At 42.6% G+C, this 20,692-nt stretch overlaps 1 protein-coding gene across 4 annotated transcripts in view; it reads left to right on the top strand.

The window, feature by feature from the left end:
* The window catches only part of LOC121178870 (plexin-A1-like), a 188,306-nt gene extending 169,010 nt beyond the window's left edge, over positions 1-19,296 (top strand). The window contains exons 21-32 of one of the 4 annotated variants that reach the window (XM_041033299.1): positions 704-846; positions 2,296-2,552; positions 5,085-5,151; positions 7,916-8,062; positions 8,489-8,648; positions 9,096-9,199; positions 9,557-9,653; positions 11,479-11,669; positions 13,844-14,013; positions 14,381-14,593; positions 14,694-14,844; positions 15,350-19,296. In XM_041033299.1, coding sequence (XP_040889233.1) covers positions 704-846; positions 2,296-2,552; positions 5,085-5,151; positions 7,916-8,062; positions 8,489-8,648; positions 9,096-9,199; positions 9,557-9,653; positions 11,479-11,669; positions 13,844-14,013; positions 14,381-14,593; positions 14,694-14,844; positions 15,350-15,445 — 1,796 coding nt within the window. In that variant the 3' untranslated portion in view covers positions 15,446-19,296. Of the gene's footprint in view, positions 1-703; positions 853-2,295; positions 2,553-5,084; positions 5,152-7,915; positions 8,063-8,488; positions 8,649-9,095; positions 9,200-9,556; positions 9,666-11,478; positions 11,670-13,843; positions 14,014-14,380; positions 14,594-14,693; positions 14,845-15,349 lie in introns of all 4 variants that reach the window. The other 3 variants (XM_041033297.1, XM_041033298.1, XM_041033296.1) reach the window with 3 other exon arrangements.
* Positions 19,297-20,692: the final 1,396 nt, after the last annotated feature.

Genomic DNA, 20,692 nt, shown 5'->3' with positions numbered 1-20,692 from the left:
GTGCAATTCCATCCTGAACTCCCCTCCAGCCACTGAGCACCAGAACACTTTCCTCTCCATCCTCCTTCTCTCCTCCCCCCCCCCCATCTTTCTTTCTGCTCTCAGCACAGTGCGATCACATAATGCTGCTTTTCACTTCTACTCCTCCACACGCCTCCATCTTTTCCTCACTTTCACCTATCTTCTAAAACATGCTGTTTGTGGAGATCAGGTTGACAGAGGCGTGAATAGTCGAAATAACGATGAAGACTGACTGTAGAGTTGCAGGTGTTTTAACGTGATTTATTTTGCACTGTGGCCAGAGTTTTTCCCTCTCTCTTCTTTTGTGTTCCCTTCGGTCTTAATTCTTAAACTTCACTTCTCCATTTTCTGGGGAGGAAAAATAATCATTATTTGAGAATAAAGCTTCAGAATTGGAGCTTTTAAGCTGGTAATAACCACCTTCAAAGTTACAATTCCTAACTTTTACACCTAAATAAGGCTTCTTTACTAATCACTTTTGCCAGTTGATTACATAAAATAGTTTGAACTTACATTCCTTTGAAGCAGGTGCTGCAGATGAGGGTACAAAGGAAATATAACATGCCTTGTCATTAAGTGTCTTACTTTAAAAGCAGCATCATTTGCATTCCTTTGTAATTAAAATCTGTATGTCATTTAAAATTTAGGACATTCACATCTCCTTGTCCTTTCCCGTGTGTAGCCTTTGCAGAGCTGCAGACAGACATCCATGAACTCACCCAAGAACTGGACGGAGCAGGAATCCCTTTTCTGGACTACCGCACCTACGCCATGAGGGTCCTCTTTCCTGGGATTGAGGACCATCCTGTGCTGAAGGAGATGGAGGTACGGGTCAGTAGAGAGCACTCCGCACACTCATACACACAAACAGTCTGGGTGAATGAAAGTTGCCCCTTGTTTGTCTTTGTGGATGTGTAATTAGAAATAGTGTGCATGGACGAAACATTGACACAACTCCTTTTAGAGGAAAGGAAACTCTATGCAGAGCCTCTGAAGTTTTACAGGCTCAGCTCCGTTAGCACAAAAATCAAGTCATAGCTGGACCATATGAATGTGTACAATGAGACAAAAGAGAGTTCTATACCGGAAAGAAAAAAATAACTTCGGGTTTTTTTTTTTTTTGTGGTGAGCTCCAGTTTGATGTAATATAGTGAAGGGGACGGTTCTTTTTTCTTAGCTCCACTAAGACTTGGTGCAAGTGATAGATTGCCTCTACAGGACCGAGCCTGTTTGAGGCTCCTGAAAAAGCAATGTTCACACGTTCGATAAAACACTCTCCCCTCCACCTCTGTTCATTCCTCAAGGAGAGGGAACACACTCTCACTCACATGAACCAGGGTTGTGTGGACACCGTAACGCAGCATGTGCGCGTACTTCCATCATCTGTCTGTATACATTAGACTCTCACACATACATTACATGGAAATGCGCACTTACGCTCCGCTGACACGCGTGTAAGGTGGCGGCTGCAGGGACGACGCTTTGAGACATGCGGTATCTGCTCCTGCTATCAACTGTATTCCAAAGGGATAGTGTAGCGCGACATTGGATTTTCATTTGTTTGGCCCAGGCAATCACAGGCCACAGTAGTGCGCTAGCAGGCAGATCAATTTCTTATTACAGCATGAAGCTCACATTCTCACTTCAAACCTCCGTTCCTCTCCCTCAGAGGGGGAGGCCTGCCCGTTGCTTTGAGAGAGGAAAAGAATCGGTTGAAAGGAGGGCACTGAGGGATGGAGGGAGGTAAAGAGAGAGAGAGACATACAGTGAGCTGAGGAAAAAGGAGAGAGGATGGGGACAATAATAGGTAGAGAGGTAAAGCCTTATTTTATAGATGTCTATGGAACCTGGAACAGCATCTACATGAAGTTCCCTTTGTGTGGATAAAATGTATTGCAGATATGATTGTGCATGTGAATGTGTGGCTCTTTTCCCAGTGTTGCCTTCATCTGATATTCCTCATGCTCACACATGCTCATTAATCCATTTCTCAACTATAACTCACAACCAATTCTTTTCTCCACATCCTCCTCTTCATCCTGCTTTCAACCTCTTTATCTGCCCCTACCTGCTCCCCCTTCTTTTCACCTGTTTCCTTCTTCCTTGCACTCCATTCCTGCTTCCTTTGCACTACCTTCATCCCCTTCCTCCATGCACACCTCCCTTTCATTTTCTCTTCCCTGTGTCCAACAAATGACTATGTTTCCTTCACCCAACCCTCTCTTCCTCTCTTCACACTCCCTACCATCATCACCTCCATCCCCTCTCCTCCAGGTCCCCGCCAATGTGGAGAAGGCCTTGACGCTTTTCGGCCAGCTGCTGACCAAAAAGCACTTCCTGCTTACCTTCATCCGCACCCTGGAGGCACAGCGGTCATTCTCCATGCGAGACCGGGGCAACGTGGCCTCCCTCATCATGACGGCGCTGCAGGGGGAGATGGAGTACGCCACAGGCGTCCTCAAACAACTCCTGTCTGACCTCATCGACAAAAACCTGGAGAGCAAGAACCACCCCAAGCTCTTACTCAGGAGGTACGAAAAGAGGGAGAGAGAGGGGTCGAAAACATGTCACAGATATGCAGAGACAGTTTCCTCACTGTGGGTTCAAGTTTGAGGTTATGTCCCTTTGCATGTGCACGTGTGCTCTGGCCTTTTGTTTAGGATACCCCAGCCTGGAAAGAGGAACAGGAAATGATATAAAACAGAAGATGATGCTCTGTGAGGATGTCAAGCAATTTGTTTTTCCACTGGACAGCTGAAGGCGGGGAACAGTGATTGTAGCTTTTAGAGGCATATGTGTGTGACGTTCCCTCATCTCTATCTTTCAACTCTGTTCCTGTCAGAGAGGATTACACCCCTGAGCACACACACACTCCCAGGAGTGGGCTGGGATGGGGGGACAAGCGATGTAACGGGAGAGAAGAGGAAGATTTACAAGGGAGGGTGTGAGGGCTAGAGAGAGAAAGGATTGATAAAAGGGGAAAAGGGATGATGTGCAGCAGTGGAGGAAATGAATTTGAGGTGAAAAGGTAGTAAGAAAGGTGGATGGAGCACAGGGAGGGAGGGAGGGAGGAGGGTGGTGATTGACAGAAGAGGGTAAAGTTTCTAGAGGGACACTTGGGTTGGAGGCAAAATGAAGGAGGGAGAAACATGGGGGAGATGGAGGAGAGGAAAAAAGAAGAATAAGCCTCTAAGAAGGTAGAAAGGTGCGATATAGAAAGAGAGTAGATAGGCAGAGGGAGAAAAGAGAAGTTAAAATGAACTACTGCAGACAGTCGGGCAGGAAAAGATACTCGTATTTAAGGAAAGATACAATTAGAGAAATGGCCTGTCTCCAAATAAATTGGAATCAGACATTAAATGATAAAAAAAAAAAAAAAGTTATGTTTTTTTCTTTCCTCCTTCTCCTCGGAGAGATATTTAATTAAAAATCTAATCAAATAAATGACTCACAGCCAGTGTGCCTGTGTGAAGCCTTTTCCAATCCCCTCTTGGGGCATACGGTCACAACACGCTGTCCCTGTTAACTACACTAGCCTCAGGAGCTGGCATTAATAAGCTCAGCAATTATTACACATGGTTCACCCTGTTTTGGTCTTTTTGCTGCAAAAGATAGGCTTTAGAAATTTTTATTTTTAGACATATAAAAAGAGCAGGAGAATGACTTAATAGTTGGCTCGCATGTGAATTTCCGTCTCCAGTTGTGAAATGATGCTCTTGTATCCGGTTCATTTGGTTTGATTTGTACATTATAGGCTCAGAGGCGCTGTGTGTGGCCAGGAAAGCTGCATCAGCCTCTCCTCCTGTAGCATGTTTAGAAACTTTGAAACAATGGGTGCCAGGATGTATCCGCCCTGATTGAGATGATGTTACAAGTCGCCCACTATCGAGTCCTGACATGCCCAAAAACATGTTCTGTCCAGGTGTCCTTCGTCCTTCACCTTCCAATCCTGCGTTCTGCCTCATCTTTCATTTGGTATATTTTGCTGACAGCCATGAACATCAAACAACACTCAACAGTCAAACAGGGAGGCTGGCTGCAGCGTAGGAGTTCGTGTCTTGTTCCTGCTACAGGCCTTCACTGGATTCACTAGCACATTGACCTAGTTTCCTGTGTTTTCCTTTACTTCTAAAACAAAAAATTTTTGATTTTTTTAGCGCAAAGATGACAAGAAAATAGGATCTTAAGCTGTCATTTCTCAACAAAATGTACCTTTCTTCATGCTTTTGCACCTTATACCATGCTAATGACAAAAAGAGACAAATATTTACAACAAGTGTGGGAATGTGGCCCAGTTAGAGAACCCAGTAATCCAGCAGAGGACTCTAGAAAGTTCCAGATAGTGCTAAAGTTCTCACTCTCCCCTATTAATCTAACAGAGAACAAGGAATGGATAATTAAGCAGTCTTTCTTTTTCTCACTAATGTGAAAAGGAAGGAAAGTGGAAAGCGAGGAGGTAAATCTGAGGACGATGACAAAGAGGGAGAATTTTTTTTTTTTTTTTCTGTGTGTGTGGTTTCAGCCCTCCTTTTCCTTAGTGCCGGTCCTCCTTTCAGCTGTTCAACAAATTAGGCGCAATAAATCCTTTAATTACAATGCCTTTTAATTGCTCTGTTTTCATTTAGTTCGCCAGTTATTCACGTGTTTCTGCTCGAGAGCGTGCACGTGCAGAGGTTCCCCTCATTACACGGCAGGTTTGTGATTAACGAGAGAAGTTAGCGAATTATACTAATTGCTGTGTTTTTAATGAAGACGAGTGGGTTTGTTTGGAGGGGGGGGGGGGGGATAGGGGGGGGGGGGGGGGGGTGCTTGTTGAAACAGGGAGGAGCGGGTTGAGATGAGTAGATGAGTCCAAAAACTTCCCAGTGTCTTGTGCAGAGATTAATTTCCTGAGGTGGTGGCAAAAAAAAAAAAAAAAACATAATATTTTTGTGCTCTTTCTTCTTCTTACTCCTCATTCCCATCCTTTCACTGTCATCCTCTCTTTTTCCTATTATTTCCCTCTCACCCTCACCCTCACCCGTTGCCTTCTCCTCTCTCTCCTTCTTTCATGTCTCTCCCAGGACGGAGTCAGTCGCTGAGAAGATGCTCACCAACTGGTTCACCTTCCTGCTTTACAAGTTCCTCAAGGTAAAATTGTCTGTCTCACACACACACACACACACACACACACACACAATTTTTGAAGCAATACTAATATAGCTGGTGTTTGAGAATAGAAAAATCCCTCACCAACACACACACACATACACATTCACAGCTGCAGCATTAGATAAGGCAGCTGGCTACCTATCCCTTACCTCTGCCTTTCATGTGGTAAATTCTCCTTTCTCCAAACTGAGGAATCTGCAGAGTCTGAAGCCCTGTTCAGACATAGCTGGTCATGTTGTTGTGATCGCTGTAGCCAGTCGCACTAACCTGTCCTTCTTTGTGTCCCTGGCTGGATTCTTTTAGAGCGAGGAATGTGTATGTGTATGTGTGTGTGTGTGTGTGTGTGTGTGTGTGTGTGTGTGTGTGTGTGTGTGTGTGTGTGTGTGTGTGTGTGTGTGTGTGTGTGTGTGTGTGTGTGTGTGTGTGGTTGCCTGTATGCATACTTGTGTGTTTGTATCCCCCTTCAGAGCTTTGGGGCTTAGCAAAAGAGGAAGCCAGAGATCTTACACAAATGCATTCTCTCATTTCTCGGTCTGTCTCTCTGTCTGTATGTTTTTCTTTCTCTTTTTGAATTCCTTTCCCTCTGATATGGAATCAGAGGGAATTATTGAGGCTTAAACTGTGCTAAATTCTTGTTTCCTCTCACACATTCTCCACATTCAAACATCGCTGCAGCTAATCAGTTAGCAGCGGGGCCTTAAACCCCAGCCAGGACAGGCATTCTGGTGGACAGCAAAGCAGCCAAGCCCCCGGGGGGTCCCAGTTAGCATCTGTGTGTATGAGTGTGTCAATTTTGGGTGTGCATGTATTTGTGTGTTTTGGCTCTATTTGCAAGACTGGACAGCCAGAATTGGGTTCAGAGACAGGGGAATGGGTTACCAGGGAAGATGCTTGGGATCTTTTAGAACAGCTGTGTTTACGAACTTTCGACAAAAACAGCAGAGAAAGGACAGGGAAAGGTGGAAGAACGTAGAGAGAAGGTGTTTAGAAACAGGAAAAAGGAGGTAGAAATCTTTATGGAGGGATGAGAGGAAGGTTTTAAAATTAAAAAAGGAACAAAGTGTGCAAGAGAAAGTCAGAGGCGGAAATGAAAGGATTGGAAAAATTAAAACTGTAGTAAAGACTTTCTGTAGCTAGCAGCAAGGTTACCAGCCAAGCTTTAATCTAACCGCTGCTATTCAGTGCCTGTCTTTCTCCTGAGTTTTTTTAAGGTCACATAAAAGAAAGGTCTGGAAAAACTTCAGCCAGGTGTGAATAGAGATGAGTAAAGGTCAAGTAGTTGTTCAAAGGGAGGAAGCAGATGGAGCTTTTACCCACCCACCAAAGGGAACAGGGGTTAGGAAAAAAAAAACCTTTTATCCATTAGCCCGTTCTAAGGGTTCACTTGTTCTCCTGTGCAGTGTCGTGGTTACTCTAATTCTGCCCCTGAAGTCCTGTCTGTTGCTTCGGGTAAAATTTCAGTTTTAGTGCGCTGTATGGCAAAATGTTATTTTATGGCAAATTTTATTATTATAGAATGATTCAATTAATAAAAACTATATTAAAGTGATGGCAACAGAACACTGAAGTGAAAAGACAGAAAAGCTACACACACATCAGACATAAACATGGAGCAGCAGTATTGCTTTTCCAACACTGGCACCATTTGAAGCAGGCAGAAGGGCTGAGCTGCAGCACAGAGCTGGTTGTCATGCTGCTAGACAGAGAGGACATCTGCCGGTGTGCTGTGTTTTCTCCATAGGAGGCAGGCAGTGCTAGATTATCCCACAGAGTTCATCTGACAGCTCACCAAGTTGACTGACATGTGTTGATGCATGAACATGCCCAGCTGAGGGGCGGAGGGCGGGACTCGCAGTACACTTCCTCTGCCTCAAGCCACAAAGCTGCAAGTTAGAAAATGCCAATCGTTGGTCAAACAGCATTAATTTGAGGAACATTGTGAGACCAAGGACATTTTTAAAGACACTGATATGATGCAAATAAAGTGCTGGCTTTAAACAGTAATTCCAGTTCCTAGAAGTTGTACAAGCTGGCAGTGCTTAGTTGGCAGGACAGCAGAACAAGTGAGAGAAAAAGAGAGAGAGAGAGAGAGAGAGAGAGAGAGAGAGAGAACGAAGAAAAGAGAGACAAGGGGCCCAACATCCCAGTGCTCGTTGCCTGGTTGACACGTCTCACACACCAAAGTGCTTCTCCAAGCGTTTTTCACCCCTCAGTCGTTAACCTTCTATTAACTCCTCCATCAATTGCCACTCACTCACACTCACACTTTCTCTGATTTCTCTCCTTCTTGCTCACTCACTTACACACGCACACACACACACACACACACACACACACACACACACACACACACACAAAAAGAGAGAAGAGACACAGGGGAGAGGCTTGAGTATGTGAGAGAAAAAAATGTGTGTGTTTGTGTGTGTGTATGTTTGTGTGTGTGTTGTTCTCTGTCAATTTTCAGCACACTGTTAGCCAACACAGGCCATGGCCTTGTCCTTTCCTGCGCTGCCTGTGGTTGGCTTCAAGAAGATTAGAAATATAATTGGAGAGCTGCTCAGCAAAGCTCTGCACTTTCTGCTGTTGTGTACTTTTTTGTAGGTAAAGTTTTTGCACAGTTGCATAGTAGTTTGCATTTTACCAAGCTGTCTTTCTCTTCCTCTCTCCCATCTTTTCACCTGTCCTCTCCTCACCTTTCACTTCTACCTGTCTCCCTCTTCCATCTTTGCTTCCCTGCTTCCAGGAGTGTGCCGGTGAGCCTCTCTTCATGCTGTACTGTGCCATGAAGCAGCAAATGGAAAAGGGACCAATAGACGCGATCACAGGAGAAGCCCGCTACTCCCTCAGCGAGGACAAACTCATCAGACAGCAGATTGACTACAAAACTTTGGTCAGTATACACATACCTATACTAGTGGACACATACATTGAGTCCTGGAGCAGAGTGTAGAACAGATGCACACGCTTACAGTCGATGCTGTGCATTCATCTGCATTTCTGTCCAGTATTCTAAATCAAAGCCCATTTTGCAGTTGCTGGCATCACTGGCTATCTACAGAGCCACAAAATATCATCTGAGCTTTGTGAAATAAACATAAGACAAGTCCAAAACCAACAGGACCTCTGATTCTGATGAAATGCCCTGTTCCGCAGTTAAATATTGACTCTAAACTGTTGTGTGAATTGTTGCTTTGCAGGTCAAAAATCATCACAGGGTCATGCTTCCCCACATCAATAGTTAATGCTCCTAGTCTGTGCTGACCTCCTGGTCTAAATGTAACCTGTGGCCTTTGCCCTCTGTCCTCCGCCTCTGTAGACGCTGCACTGTGTGAACCCAGAGAATGAAAACGCTCCTGAGGTGACAGTGAAGAGTCTGAACTGTGACACAGTGACGCAGGTGAAGGAGAAGCTGCTGGATGCTGTGTACAAGGGAACGCCGTACTCCCAGAGACCGAAGGCCTCAGATATGGACCTGGGTGAGGAGAGGAAGAACTGCCACACACACATAAACACACACACAAGTATAGACACAGAGCACAGGTGCACCACAACAGGGGGTAAAAGAGGGAATCGTTTCAAGGGTTCTCTGAAACAGGAGGGGGCCCTTCAGACAGGAGAGGTGATTCTGCACAAAAATATATTCAAGTAAGGAGCCAAAAGCCACTTAAATTATGTATTACACCCATTTTAAATTTTGTTAAGTCACTGAATATTCGCATCTGCATCTTAAGTTAGTCACAGCAACTTGACTTATTGTTTGAAGGAGGGAGTTAATGGTGCAAATCGATTGGTGTTCCTTAAGAGTGGCCACTGAGTCTCTCTGTGCAGTCCATGTCTCGTTTCTGTCTTCATTCCCTTATATTAAACAAATGTGCACAGTCTTACCCGTATCTCCTCTGTCTGCGTGTTTTTGTGTGTGACAGAATGGCGACAGGGCAGGATGGCTCGCATCATCCTTCAAGATGAGGATGTCACCACGAAGATCGACAATGACTGGAAGAGACTCAACACCCTGGCTCACTACCAGGTACCCCGCTACTCAAGCACAGCATAAATCCCACAATGCTTTGTGTCGTGCCAGAACAATAGCTCCTCATTGATTTGCCTGCAAATTCTTGTCACTTCATAGTTCATTCATGTACAGTAGTTTTTGCTGTTGTGCTTGAAGTGCAGTGAAACAGTATTTGTTCACATTGTGTTTGGTTACAAAATAAGATGCATGTCATTAAAACAAAAAGCACTTTACACTTAAAGTACACGAGAAAATTAGTAGTTTGGAAAAGAAATTCCATTTGAACACAGAGGTAAATGTGTGTCGCTGAACTATAATCTTGCTGCTGGACGTTCTCTGCAGAGCTAACTGATCTTGAAAATCCCATTTTAGGTGACAGATGGCTCAGTGATTGCCCTGGTGCCTAAACAGAACTCGGCCTACAACATCTCCAACTCGTCCACATTTACCAAGTCCCTCAGCAGATACGGTACGAGAGAAGGTGTGTGTGTGTTTGTGTGTGTGTGTGTGTGTGTGTGTGCGTGTGCGTGTGCGTGTGCGTGTTTTTATGTGTCTGTGCGTACAAGTCTATGCATGTGTTTTGCTCATTTCATGATATGTGCAGATTCTGATTTCTGACAAACAAAATAACTAAATCATGTTGAGGTGGAATTCTGACTTGTGTATTTTGCCTGCATTCAGTTCGCAACCTGGTACACTACTCTTCTTTTAACAGTTTCAGTTCATATACATTGTAAACATATACACTGTGGGATTATGTGGAATGAGCCTTTATTGAAAGAATTAAACATTTGCATCCTTAATTAGTGGTGTAGAAGAGAAATTTTGATTATCAGGGTCATTTTTTTAGCCAAATTTCTGTTTTTGCAGAAAACCCTTTCTCGTGAATTCTGATCATACATGCCATGTATGACAGCTGTCAGCAGCACAGTTGGACATGGAGTGGAGTGGCTGGTTTTGTGTCCAGGCCTAGTAGCTTGCTGGCTGTCGTGTTCCTTTACTGACAAGCTCTTTATCACTGCTCACTTCTCTCCCAAAAATCTGTCTGGTCCCCTTTGTTCCTGGCATGCCTGTTTATTGTGTAATGCCCACACTGGGAAGTAAAAACTCATGAAATCTACACGTAAATTAACACAAGACTGGTTGAAGACTTATGCTGAAGATTGTCAGAGACTCATTTTGCCTAATTAGCAAAGTGCAAATGAAGTTTATTTCCAGTTCATATATTGTAGCCACATAAATATGAATAATATTCATAACGTGGAGTAGCTTTAAGGTGTGATGGAGCTGTCACAAATGGATCAGAAAACTTGCCAGAAAAATGATTTACTTTTATATTTTATCATAACAAGTCTTTTTTTTTTTTTTATGCCAAATAATTGTCATCCAGTTGCATCAGATCCAGACACTGTCCAGATACCATCCGCCACATGTTAATGCCAGGTGTCCAATGGACTCCTGTGTCTTTCTACCGCTGCTTTAATCTTTTTCTTTCCCTGGTCTGGAGCAGCTCTGCTCCTGAGCCCTGCCATCGTGGCATAAACAAAAATACACACTAACACCCCCCCATCACACTTACTCTGCACTTCCCTGGTCCACATTCTCTCCTGACATTTTGAACCTCTCAATCCTTTCCTGCTTTGTCACGCAAGTGACAAGCATTCAAACTGAAAGCGTAATGCCTCTGTGTCACGAAAAAGGGGATCACTGTCCAACAAAGGGAGGGAGGGAGGAAGGAAGGGAGCAGGAGAAAGAGTGACAGACAAATTTATTCTGGAATGAAAGAGTGACATGCAGTAAAAGAAGCTGTCAGCTTTCAGAAAATGCTTTTAACTTCACACAGAGATTGTGCTCCCTGTAGCTGCCTCAGATTTCTTATTCGTGTGTTTTTTCCACCTGTGTGGCTTAAATAGGTTCCACCTGAAATGGTGATTAATTCAGAATGAATTACACATTTAGAAACTACAGAGCAGCACCAATATTGTGGGCTAATCTGCATCTACTGATTCCTTTGTTTTCTCAACCAGAGAATCCTGGTTCACACCCACTGCAATCTTAGGCCCTGCTGAAGTGGCCTTGTGCAAGACACTGACTTCTAATTGACTGACGTTAGATTCAATTATTGGCAGATTTCCCTGAAATTAGTCTTTTTTTTAATCAAAGCTGATTTTGTTTATATACTCAAAAAACAAAACATGAGATTACATTCCTGACAGATCTTCAGAGTCTTCCTTTGATCTTATTATTTTTGGCCCTTTTCACTCATCTCTCCTTTATGTCTCATCCTCCTCCAGAGAGCATGCTGAGGACAGCCAGCAGTCCAGACAGCTTGCGCTCCCGAACTCCCATGATCACCCCCGACCTTGAGAGCGGCACCAAACTGTGGCACCTGGTCAAGAACCACGACCACTCAGATCAGAGGGAAGGGGACAGAGGGAGCAAGATGGTCTCTGAGATCTATCTGACCAGACTGCTGGCCACCAAGGTATGGAGAAGCTGTTTATACACACACACACACACCTTTTGCCAAGAAACCCACTCTACCACCATCCCTGTCATGTCACCCACTGCCACCAGCAACCCTTACTGACCTTTGTTTGGTGGTGGTCTCAAAGCTCATTAGTATTTTTCATAACCTTTTGCACAAAGACAAACATATGCACAGGAATGAGTGTGTGTCTTAATTAGGAGGTTGACCTTTGACTATTGAGTTGTTTGGTTGGTGTTACTGGGCCCTGTTGGTGGCCTCGGGGCTTTGAGGCCCAGGCTTTTACCCTGAGATCATTATTCACCAAATTCCTCCATGTCATCCGCACCACGCTCTGGAACCTGTGCTCAGGTTTTTAAAATGCAGCCCGCACCTTCGAGTTATTTGGAGTCGGGCTCAGTGATTGTGTTGATGTCCTGGAGAAACAATGTTCAGTCAGTGTGTGTTTCCCCGAGTCAGCTGCCATTGGGCAGAGTGTGATTGTTAAAATGTTTTGTCAAACAGCACTTACTATCCTGGAATTGTTTTATGAGACTGTTGAAGCTCATACAATTTTGGCATCTTGACCAAGGCTGTTTCAGGAGCAACTGAGAGATGTTTGTGAATGTTTTGCTACTGGAGGATTGCTTTAGTTTATTCTTATTAAACAAAGCAAAAGTTGCATCTCTACATATCTGACATTCGATAGTATTAATATTTTAATGAAATGAATAAGTGTGAGATTAAAATTGCATGAAAAACCAAATTAGGATTAATAGGCCTACGTTGTAATTTATCCTAAAAATAACTTCTTTTTTGTTGTTTTGTTTTTGCCTTATTTCCCACAAACTGCACTTTAGCAGCAAATCAAGACAGAACACAAAACAATAATGAGAAAAATTACTGAAAATATACACATTTGTTTTCACGCTACATTAACAGCACTTTCTTTAAGTCTGTTTAACTGTGTGCATTTGTCTCTGCAGGTTGGGAACACAACAAGAGTACAAACACAATATTTTTAGTTAGCCTCAAGAAAAGCCACATTAGCACATTTAGGGTCCAAGAAATAATAAATGTCTTAACAGGAACTTAGGAAAAAGTGAGAAATAGAAGAGGGTTCTTGAGAGTGTGCGGGTTCACTGAGAGTTGGCAACTCTTCTGTTACAGTACATCATTCTGCCACACCTTCTAACCAGAATACACACTCACCCCTGCTGTTTTTGTCCCCAAATCCACTCACACACTCATCAGGAGGAACACATGCACACAGTTCAACACATTAACAGTATGAACACAAACACAACAACTGCCTATGCAGCCTACCAACAATGTCGAGCGTTTGCTCCCATTTGCAAGTACTAACTGTCTTGGTGATTCAGCTCATCCCGGTACTTCCTCTCCCCTGATGTTTCACTCATTAGCTCTAAATTTCCATTGTTCATGCTCCAGGTAGGAAAGTGCAAGGTTAGAGGCATCAACGCTGCCTCGATTGGGGAAATGATTAACATACAAGCCAGGGGAAGACAATGAGAGGAACTTGGAGCGCTGCACTTAGTTCTTATTTATTACAGCTCCTACAGCTTTGTGTGTTTACGAAGCTGATTTGTGGCTGTGCGAACGAATACAAAACTGCAGAATCAACTTCTAGATGGTTTAAATAAGATTTCTTTTAAAGGTGGCTGGACTGCTTGAAGAACGAGAGGAAGAAGCTCAGCTCTTGTGGGAAATATCAAATCATTGCAACTTCAGAGGTGTTTTTGAGGGTTCAGAATCTCCAGAGTTGTATGATGTGGTTAAAAAGAAAAAAAGCATGGCAGAACAGCCTTGGGCTGAACTCTCATTGGGCCCCATCCTAAATACTGTAAAGAACACTGAGCGCTCAGCATCATCAAATACTCTCAGGAAGTTGGAGTACTAAAAGCAAAGCGCTGTCGTTCTCAAACACCTGCTACTGGCAGCTATTGCCTACAGCCAAACAGGCCATCACCACAAAGGACGGGTGTGCAGCAGAGGAAGTTGTTTAGTGGTGCTGTAACTGAACTGCTCAGTCCTTAATGAAGGGGAACTAACAGGGATACTTACATATGAATTACAATGTTATGTAGCGGTGCAAAAGACTTCAACTCATAATGTGTTCACACGTGGTTTTTGCAAACTTAACTAAGCCAGCGTTTGCTCCTCCTGCTCAGGGTACGCTCCAGAAGTTTGTGGACGACCTGTTTGAGACCATCTTCAGCACAGCACACAGAGGCAGTGCCCTGCCTCTCGCCATCAAGTACATGTTTGACTTCCTGGATGAGCAGGCAGACAAACACTCCATATCAGACTCTGATGTACGGCACACTTGGAAGAGCAACTGGTGAGTTTCTGTGTTTCACCCTGTGAAAGGGGCATCCCTGGGAGTATTTGGTAGCTGGTTTTTTGTCTCATTAGAGTTTTGAAAGTTGAAGTTGCTGTAATATGGAAGAAAATTGTTTAGGCTGTAAGTTAGTGAATATGCACCGTTTTTCTGCACTGGCAGTGCAGCAGAGTGTACGGTGTTCTGATTTCCCCTGCCTCAGGTATTTTATCACTCAGACTCCTCCTTTGTTCAGCCAGTGTGTGTTTTCAGCTTCATTCATTGCTGTGCTCTCTGCACCTTAATAGCTTGTCAAGTCCTTCTAACTCTGCAACTCTTCCTCTGCCTGCTTCCTCCTTTTCTCCTCATACACCCTCAATCGTTCTAGTCTTCCACTGCGGTTCTGGGTGAACGTGATCAAGAACCCGCAGTTCGTCTTTGACATCCACAAAAACAGCATCACGGACGCCTGTCTGTCTGTGGTGGCTCAGACCTTCATGGACTCGTGTTCAACATCAGAGCATAAACTGGGGAAAGACTCTCCTTCAAACAAGCTGCTCTACGCTAAAGACATCCCCAACTACAAGAACTGGGTAGAAAGGTACATGAGCAAATGTCAAACTTGTTTTGCCGTTTATTTTTTTTATATAAAAAATTTGCAAGATTTCAACTTCTTGTTTTTTTGGTACGTGTTTCTCCAGGTACTATTCCGACATCTCGAGGATGCCAGCCATCAGCGACCAGGACATGAGTGCCTACCTAGCGGAGCAGTCGCGCCTGCACGCCAACCAGTTCAACAGCATGTCGGCCCTACATGAGATCTACTCTTACATCGTCAAGTACAAGGATGAGGTGAGATGGCATTTCTAAGACTCTCAAGATATTTTCATCAAACAGCAGCTCCTTGTTTAATTTTGATTGTTCTGTATTTACATCTTACCTGCTTACCTTACTTTGGACAGGTGTTACTATTGTCACATGATTTGTTCAGTGCATTGAGGTTATTCCAGAAAGAAGTCTTAGAAGAGTCAGGCTTATTGTAAAAAGACTGGTTTCAGTTAACCTAAATGGTTTGAGTGTAAACATGATTGGGCCAACTGAAGCACCCTGCATCCGTTTGTTTTTTTCTTTTCGTCACGTGGCCTGTTTTAGCGACCAACCTATTTGTTTACCAGCCATTATTTGAATACCAGCTTTTACATGAGAAGTTACTATATATATCAGATATGAACCATGGGATATCAGAGATATCAGAGTCATCTGACAGCCTTATTTGTCATGGCCACCTCCATGTTTTGGAAGCAAAAGCTTGCACATTTGTTAGGTTCACTGACCTTTTCCCCTTTTGTGTCCTCAGATCTTATCGGCTTTGGAGCGGGACGAGCAGGCGAGGAGACAGAGACTGAGGAGCAAGCTGGAGCAGGTCATTGACACAATGGCCCTGACCAGCTGAGGACCATCCAGCACCTCCATCTCCTCCTTCTCTTCACTCCTCGTCTCCATCTGTCTCTCTCCCTCGCTCCTCTCACCCAGAAAACAAACAAAACTCCAACCCCCAACAATATGACAGACGAACTGCAAAAGGACTGAAGCAGTATACTGCAAACCGAGAGGGGGGGGGGGTTCGGTAGAGATGGGCGGGCCTGTGTACGCTTACATGTGTATGTGTGTGTTTGTCTGCGGCCCCATACAGTGTGCGGGCATGTGTCTGTGTGAGAGACTGGGACACCGGACATTTTCACACAGGCATACATGGAGAAACATGTCAACTGACAGCATTTGATTATTGTGGATGTTGGTGTTTGTGGTTTGCTTGATTTTGATTTCCGGAGTCTTGTCGTGATGAAGCGATGGTCAGGAATGAAACAGTGGAAACCTGAAAATGAACTCCATTATACGGCATCATCATTAGCAGGATGGACCGATCTGCGATGAGCCGATGGAGAGAGGCTCACTAGGTCATGTGATTCCACCAGGGTGTCACGGTTTTAAAGGATGTTAGATTTTTTTTTCTTTTTTTTTGTATAAATGTAATCAACTGCCCACTCTCTGATCTCTCGCCACTTGTATTACTGCTGAATTTGCACAATTTACAGAAACATTACAAAGGAAGACTATATAGATATTATATATAAATACAGCTACGTTTTTAAAGAAAGATTAGGGAGCAAACTTTTTTGTTGTTTTCCTTTTCATTTTAAACCAACAAACACAATAAAAATACAACAACAAACATGATTTGATATTTCAAGTACAAAAGAAGAAAAACAACGTAGATGAAAAAAAAAGAAAAATAAACAAAAAAGTCGTACTGTGCCATGTTTTCTTTGAATGTTGTTTAGTGCAAAGACATTTTGTTAGATGGAATGTGCTACCGTATGATTTTAAATATGAACATGCCTAGTGACTGAAAATAATTTTTTGAGTAATGACCCCATCTTAAGATCCTTGTTGAAAATAAGCGGGAAGGGAGGCGACGCACGTAGTTGTCAGTCTTCTCAAGTTCGGACGGTTCACGGTGTCATGGCGATAACATGAAGTTGCTGTTGTTCCTAATTCAATCAGTGCAATTTTTTGGTTTCAGGAAACCAAATATATACTCACAGGATTGTTGCTTTACCATGACCATGTTAGTGTCTGGCTCCAAGGCTGGTTCTTTTCTTTCAGGGTCAAGAGGTGACAGTTCAGTGGATCACGATATAGTGACTGAACAATGAAGTAGCTACATTGCACTACCGAAGATATTCCCATTTGCCCCCTATGCCACGTAGCCACCCTATCTAACGGTTAGGATTCCACGGGTCCTGAGTTTGTGTTATCCATCTCTTGATGGGTCATTAATTTTCTGACACAGCCCTGTAAGAGCAAAACCAAAGTCTTGGTGCTCTCAGACTCAGCTATATGTCTTTACAGGAGCCACATTGAGGTCATGTAGAGCTTAGTGGAGCCCCTCAGTGATGAAACAAAGTGGGAAAAGCTGTTTCCAGCCTAAAGCCACCTCTTTTTCCTTTTTTATTTCGTTTTCTCAATTTTAATACCCAAATAAAGGGGCGAGGAAAAGATATACAGAGTGTTTCTCTCCACCTCTAACCTACCTATTTGAGACAGGGATTTTAGCTCTTCATCCACTGGGAGGGAGTATATAGATGCAGAGGTGAGACACCTCTGTATCATTCATTAGCTCCACAAGGCTGAGTAATCCTCCCCTTAGCCTGCAGCTCTTGTTTCAAAACTAGCCTATTGCCATGTGTGGCTTAAGCTTTTTTTTTTTTTATTACTGCTCTCCTAAGAGGATTTCTTTGTTTCTCTTTTTTTGAAGTCTTGAAGTCATGGTTTTTAACTTTGTGGTGAGAAATAATGTTTTCCAATTCTTTTTTTTCCTCCTGCTTGCCGAAAAACCAAACTGTGGTCTGTATAATGTTTGTTTTGTTGATGTTTTCATTTGTAAATTGTATACTTTTTCATGATGAACAAAAGCTGTTTGCCATTTTTGTAATCAGGTTGTTTTTCCTTGTTTTGTTTTTGTTTTTTTTTCTTTTTATTTTCCACATGTAAATTGTACATTTTACGGTACACAGAAGACAAAATTCTCTTCGGTTTGCCTGAAGTTGAAGTACTTGACCGAACTCAAGGTTTATTTTACTGATCTCAAGGATCAAAATGAAATAGTTGCATCAGATGAGCATATGTGTCTTTGTGATGGAAATGTGACTTGCTGCTTTAACTCTTGTACCTTGTTTTTTCTATCAAACATTAGGGCTGTCATTTTATGCTGATCATAAATGCTGTCGCTGTCCATTTTTATGCCAGGTTCCTTAAAAAGAAAAAAAAAAGAAGAGAAAAAGAAAACAATCTTCTGTCACATCCAAGAATAGTGAGCACACTTCCAAAAAATTAATGTCAAACCCACCATTTTGTTTACAAATCTGAGATGTGACATTGCTACAGCTGCATACATATGAGCCTACTTCAACTGGATACCTGTTGGGACTTGATAGTTCATTCTGTACCTGCCAAAAAACAGTCTTGAGGGACCACTCTGCCCGTGTTAGGATAGAAATTTCTCCTTTTCAGCTGACCACGTTGGCTACGCACATGAAATCATTTCTCTTAGAATCATCTATATTAAAGACAGTACTGAAAAACTTCCACCAAAAATATGCTTAGTCCACTATACAAACATTTTTTCCTCAGTATACAGCTGAACTTTACCTGTATTCGTACATTGTGGTGCTCTAGCTGTAGATCACGAAGCAAGGAAACAGATGACTGCTGTTCCGGAGCTCAGCTGTGCTGTTAACAGCAGTCCTTTGAATGATCTGTATGAGTACAATGTACAGTAGGGACAAATCCACTCCCTCCCTGCGGAAGCACAGAGACAGAGATCAACTGAGGCTGCAGTGTCCAGCTGGTGATCTGTCAGGCTTTTTAAAGACACTCAAACATTCTCAATTCATTCTCAGGTTCATGCTCCATTTGTGTGGTATTCTGGTTGTAATTTGGTCGATTAAATGGCTGCCGAGGGACTTGGTTTGTTTATCGTTTGCATGGCTACTTGCCTTTTAGATTGACCTGCTTTTCAAGTCCCGACGCATCTTTAGAGAAACTTCCCAGCTACCCTTCTCTGTCCTTCATTTTGCACTGTTTAGAGTGATAATTGACTTGTATTTATTGTTACTGAGGTGGTTTAAACGCATGTTCGTTGTCTGAGATCGTTCGGTGTCATCTGGAGGAGCCAGAATCAGCTGCTGACTTAGAACTTGTCACAAGAGCAACATGCCGACTGTAGTTTGACGGAGAGTTGCAGGGTTTTGTGCTGTTTTTCTGTCAAATCAGAACAAATTAACAAGTGAAATTCACTTCACTGCCTTCAGTGTGAGCGGATTCAGCACATCCTAGTCATGGATCTCATGTTTAATTCTCGGCTCTTTAGACATGCTTAGTCACACTTTTGCCTTTCCAAACCATGGTTGAATCAAATGCAAGTCCTGGCATCATTTTTGCTTTCACTTTTTTTTTTTCCTGCTTTCCTCCGATTCTAGAAACTTCAGTAGCTGTTTTTTTTTCTTTTTTCTTTTTTTTTCCAAATGGAAGTTACATAGGATCCTAGGAAACACAAAGCAAATGAATTCAGACAGAGTTGGCAAAGGAATTTTAATACTACAATAACTCTGATACATTTTTAGAGTTTCAGACTTGAAGCGACTGTCACAAGTTTGCAGGTTAACATTCATTGTGTAAATATTCTGTTATTTCCTATTTTGCAGATTTACTACTTGTAAATAAACACGCATCAAGGAGAGATTAAACATTTTTTGCTAAATAAAATGAGGCTCGGAATTTTATTTTATGACTAATTTGGATGGAAGAAGTAGGTGACGGGTAAGGTAAGTTACTATAGTATATGATAATGGTATGTTATATACATGAATATATTCACACTGTTTGCTTACTGCGATTCCTAATATGTATATTTGTTTTTTCTCTACCTGCAACTCTTCTCCCTACTTATTTCCATAGGTGGTCCAATCACCTGCACAACCTAGAAGAGCTTTTCCTCCTCATCCTCGGCGACAGCTCAGCTACCTGAGTGGCGAGGTGTGTTTTTCATCCGTACCTGCTTTACATTCAGAATGGATCAGTAAGTGTGCAGTATTGCATTACAAATATGACCAGCAACTCAAAGACACAGTCACAGCAGTGGCATGAAAATTAAACACATGGTTCCAGAAGCTTGTCAACACAGGGGCCACTTGCAACTTCTTGAGCTGGTTATTCCAACCTTGGCATTTTTTCGTTATTGAAGTGGGTTAATAAAATAAAGGGTCTCCAAGCTAGCAAGCTTTCTAACTGTTAGCTCAGTCAGCCTTGGGACAATAAGTTCAGTTATTCAAAAGTATTTTTCCCTTTGACTTCTGTTTCATAACTGTCTGATAACCATAACTCTTTTATATGGTGCAATTTTACCTTTGACAGAGGAGGTTTAAATCAAATTAGATGGTGTAACACAGGTAATAAGCTACAATAGAGTACTCCATTTTGGACTTTCAGGCTCTTCGTCCCCGTGAAGGTCAGAACTGTCAACACAATTCGTTGTTGGTCTGTTTTCAGTGATTTCGTAGGTCAGAATTTACTAAAAGCTGATGTCACTAAAGATTTGTGTGGATTTGCTTCACCCTCACAAGTGAATTCACTGATCATTCCATTGAAATTAATTGATTTTCTTGGCAAAGTTTTGCTATTGAAAAGCTGGTGCCACCAGACCTTAACCTTGCAGGACTGTGACATATTTTACTGGGTACGGAAGATTTTTTTATCAAGTTTAATCATTTTTATTGAAAACAGAGTTTGGATATGGCTGGGTATCTAACCTCAATAACCTGAATTTTTGGCACAAAGAGAAATGTATCACCAAGTATCAAAAACGATTAAGCACTGAAAGCTGGAGTTTAATGCTTGTTTAGATCTGTGCCCTTTTTAATTTTAATAAATTATTTCGTATGGTTGTATAGCAGCCTGTGTGCTGACATTTAACATTTAAAAATTGTTTGTATCCCTCAGCATGATGGCACTGAAAAAATAATCGTGGCATTGTGCCAAAACTAGTGTCTGCACTCGTACTGAAATTTGTCTGTCAATACCCAGCCCACACATTAATTCTAGCTTCTTAATGGGATGTGTCATTCAGTGTCAAAGACTT

Source organism: Toxotes jaculatrix, chromosome 3, assembly GCF_017976425.1.
Source record: "Toxotes jaculatrix isolate fToxJac2 chromosome 3, fToxJac2.pri, whole genome shotgun sequence".
NCBI classification, from domain to species: domain Eukaryota; kingdom Metazoa; phylum Chordata; class Actinopteri; family Toxotidae; genus Toxotes; species Toxotes jaculatrix.
The sequence above is the reverse complement of the archived record's forward strand: the minus strand, read 5'-3'. Positions and strand labels throughout refer to the sequence as shown.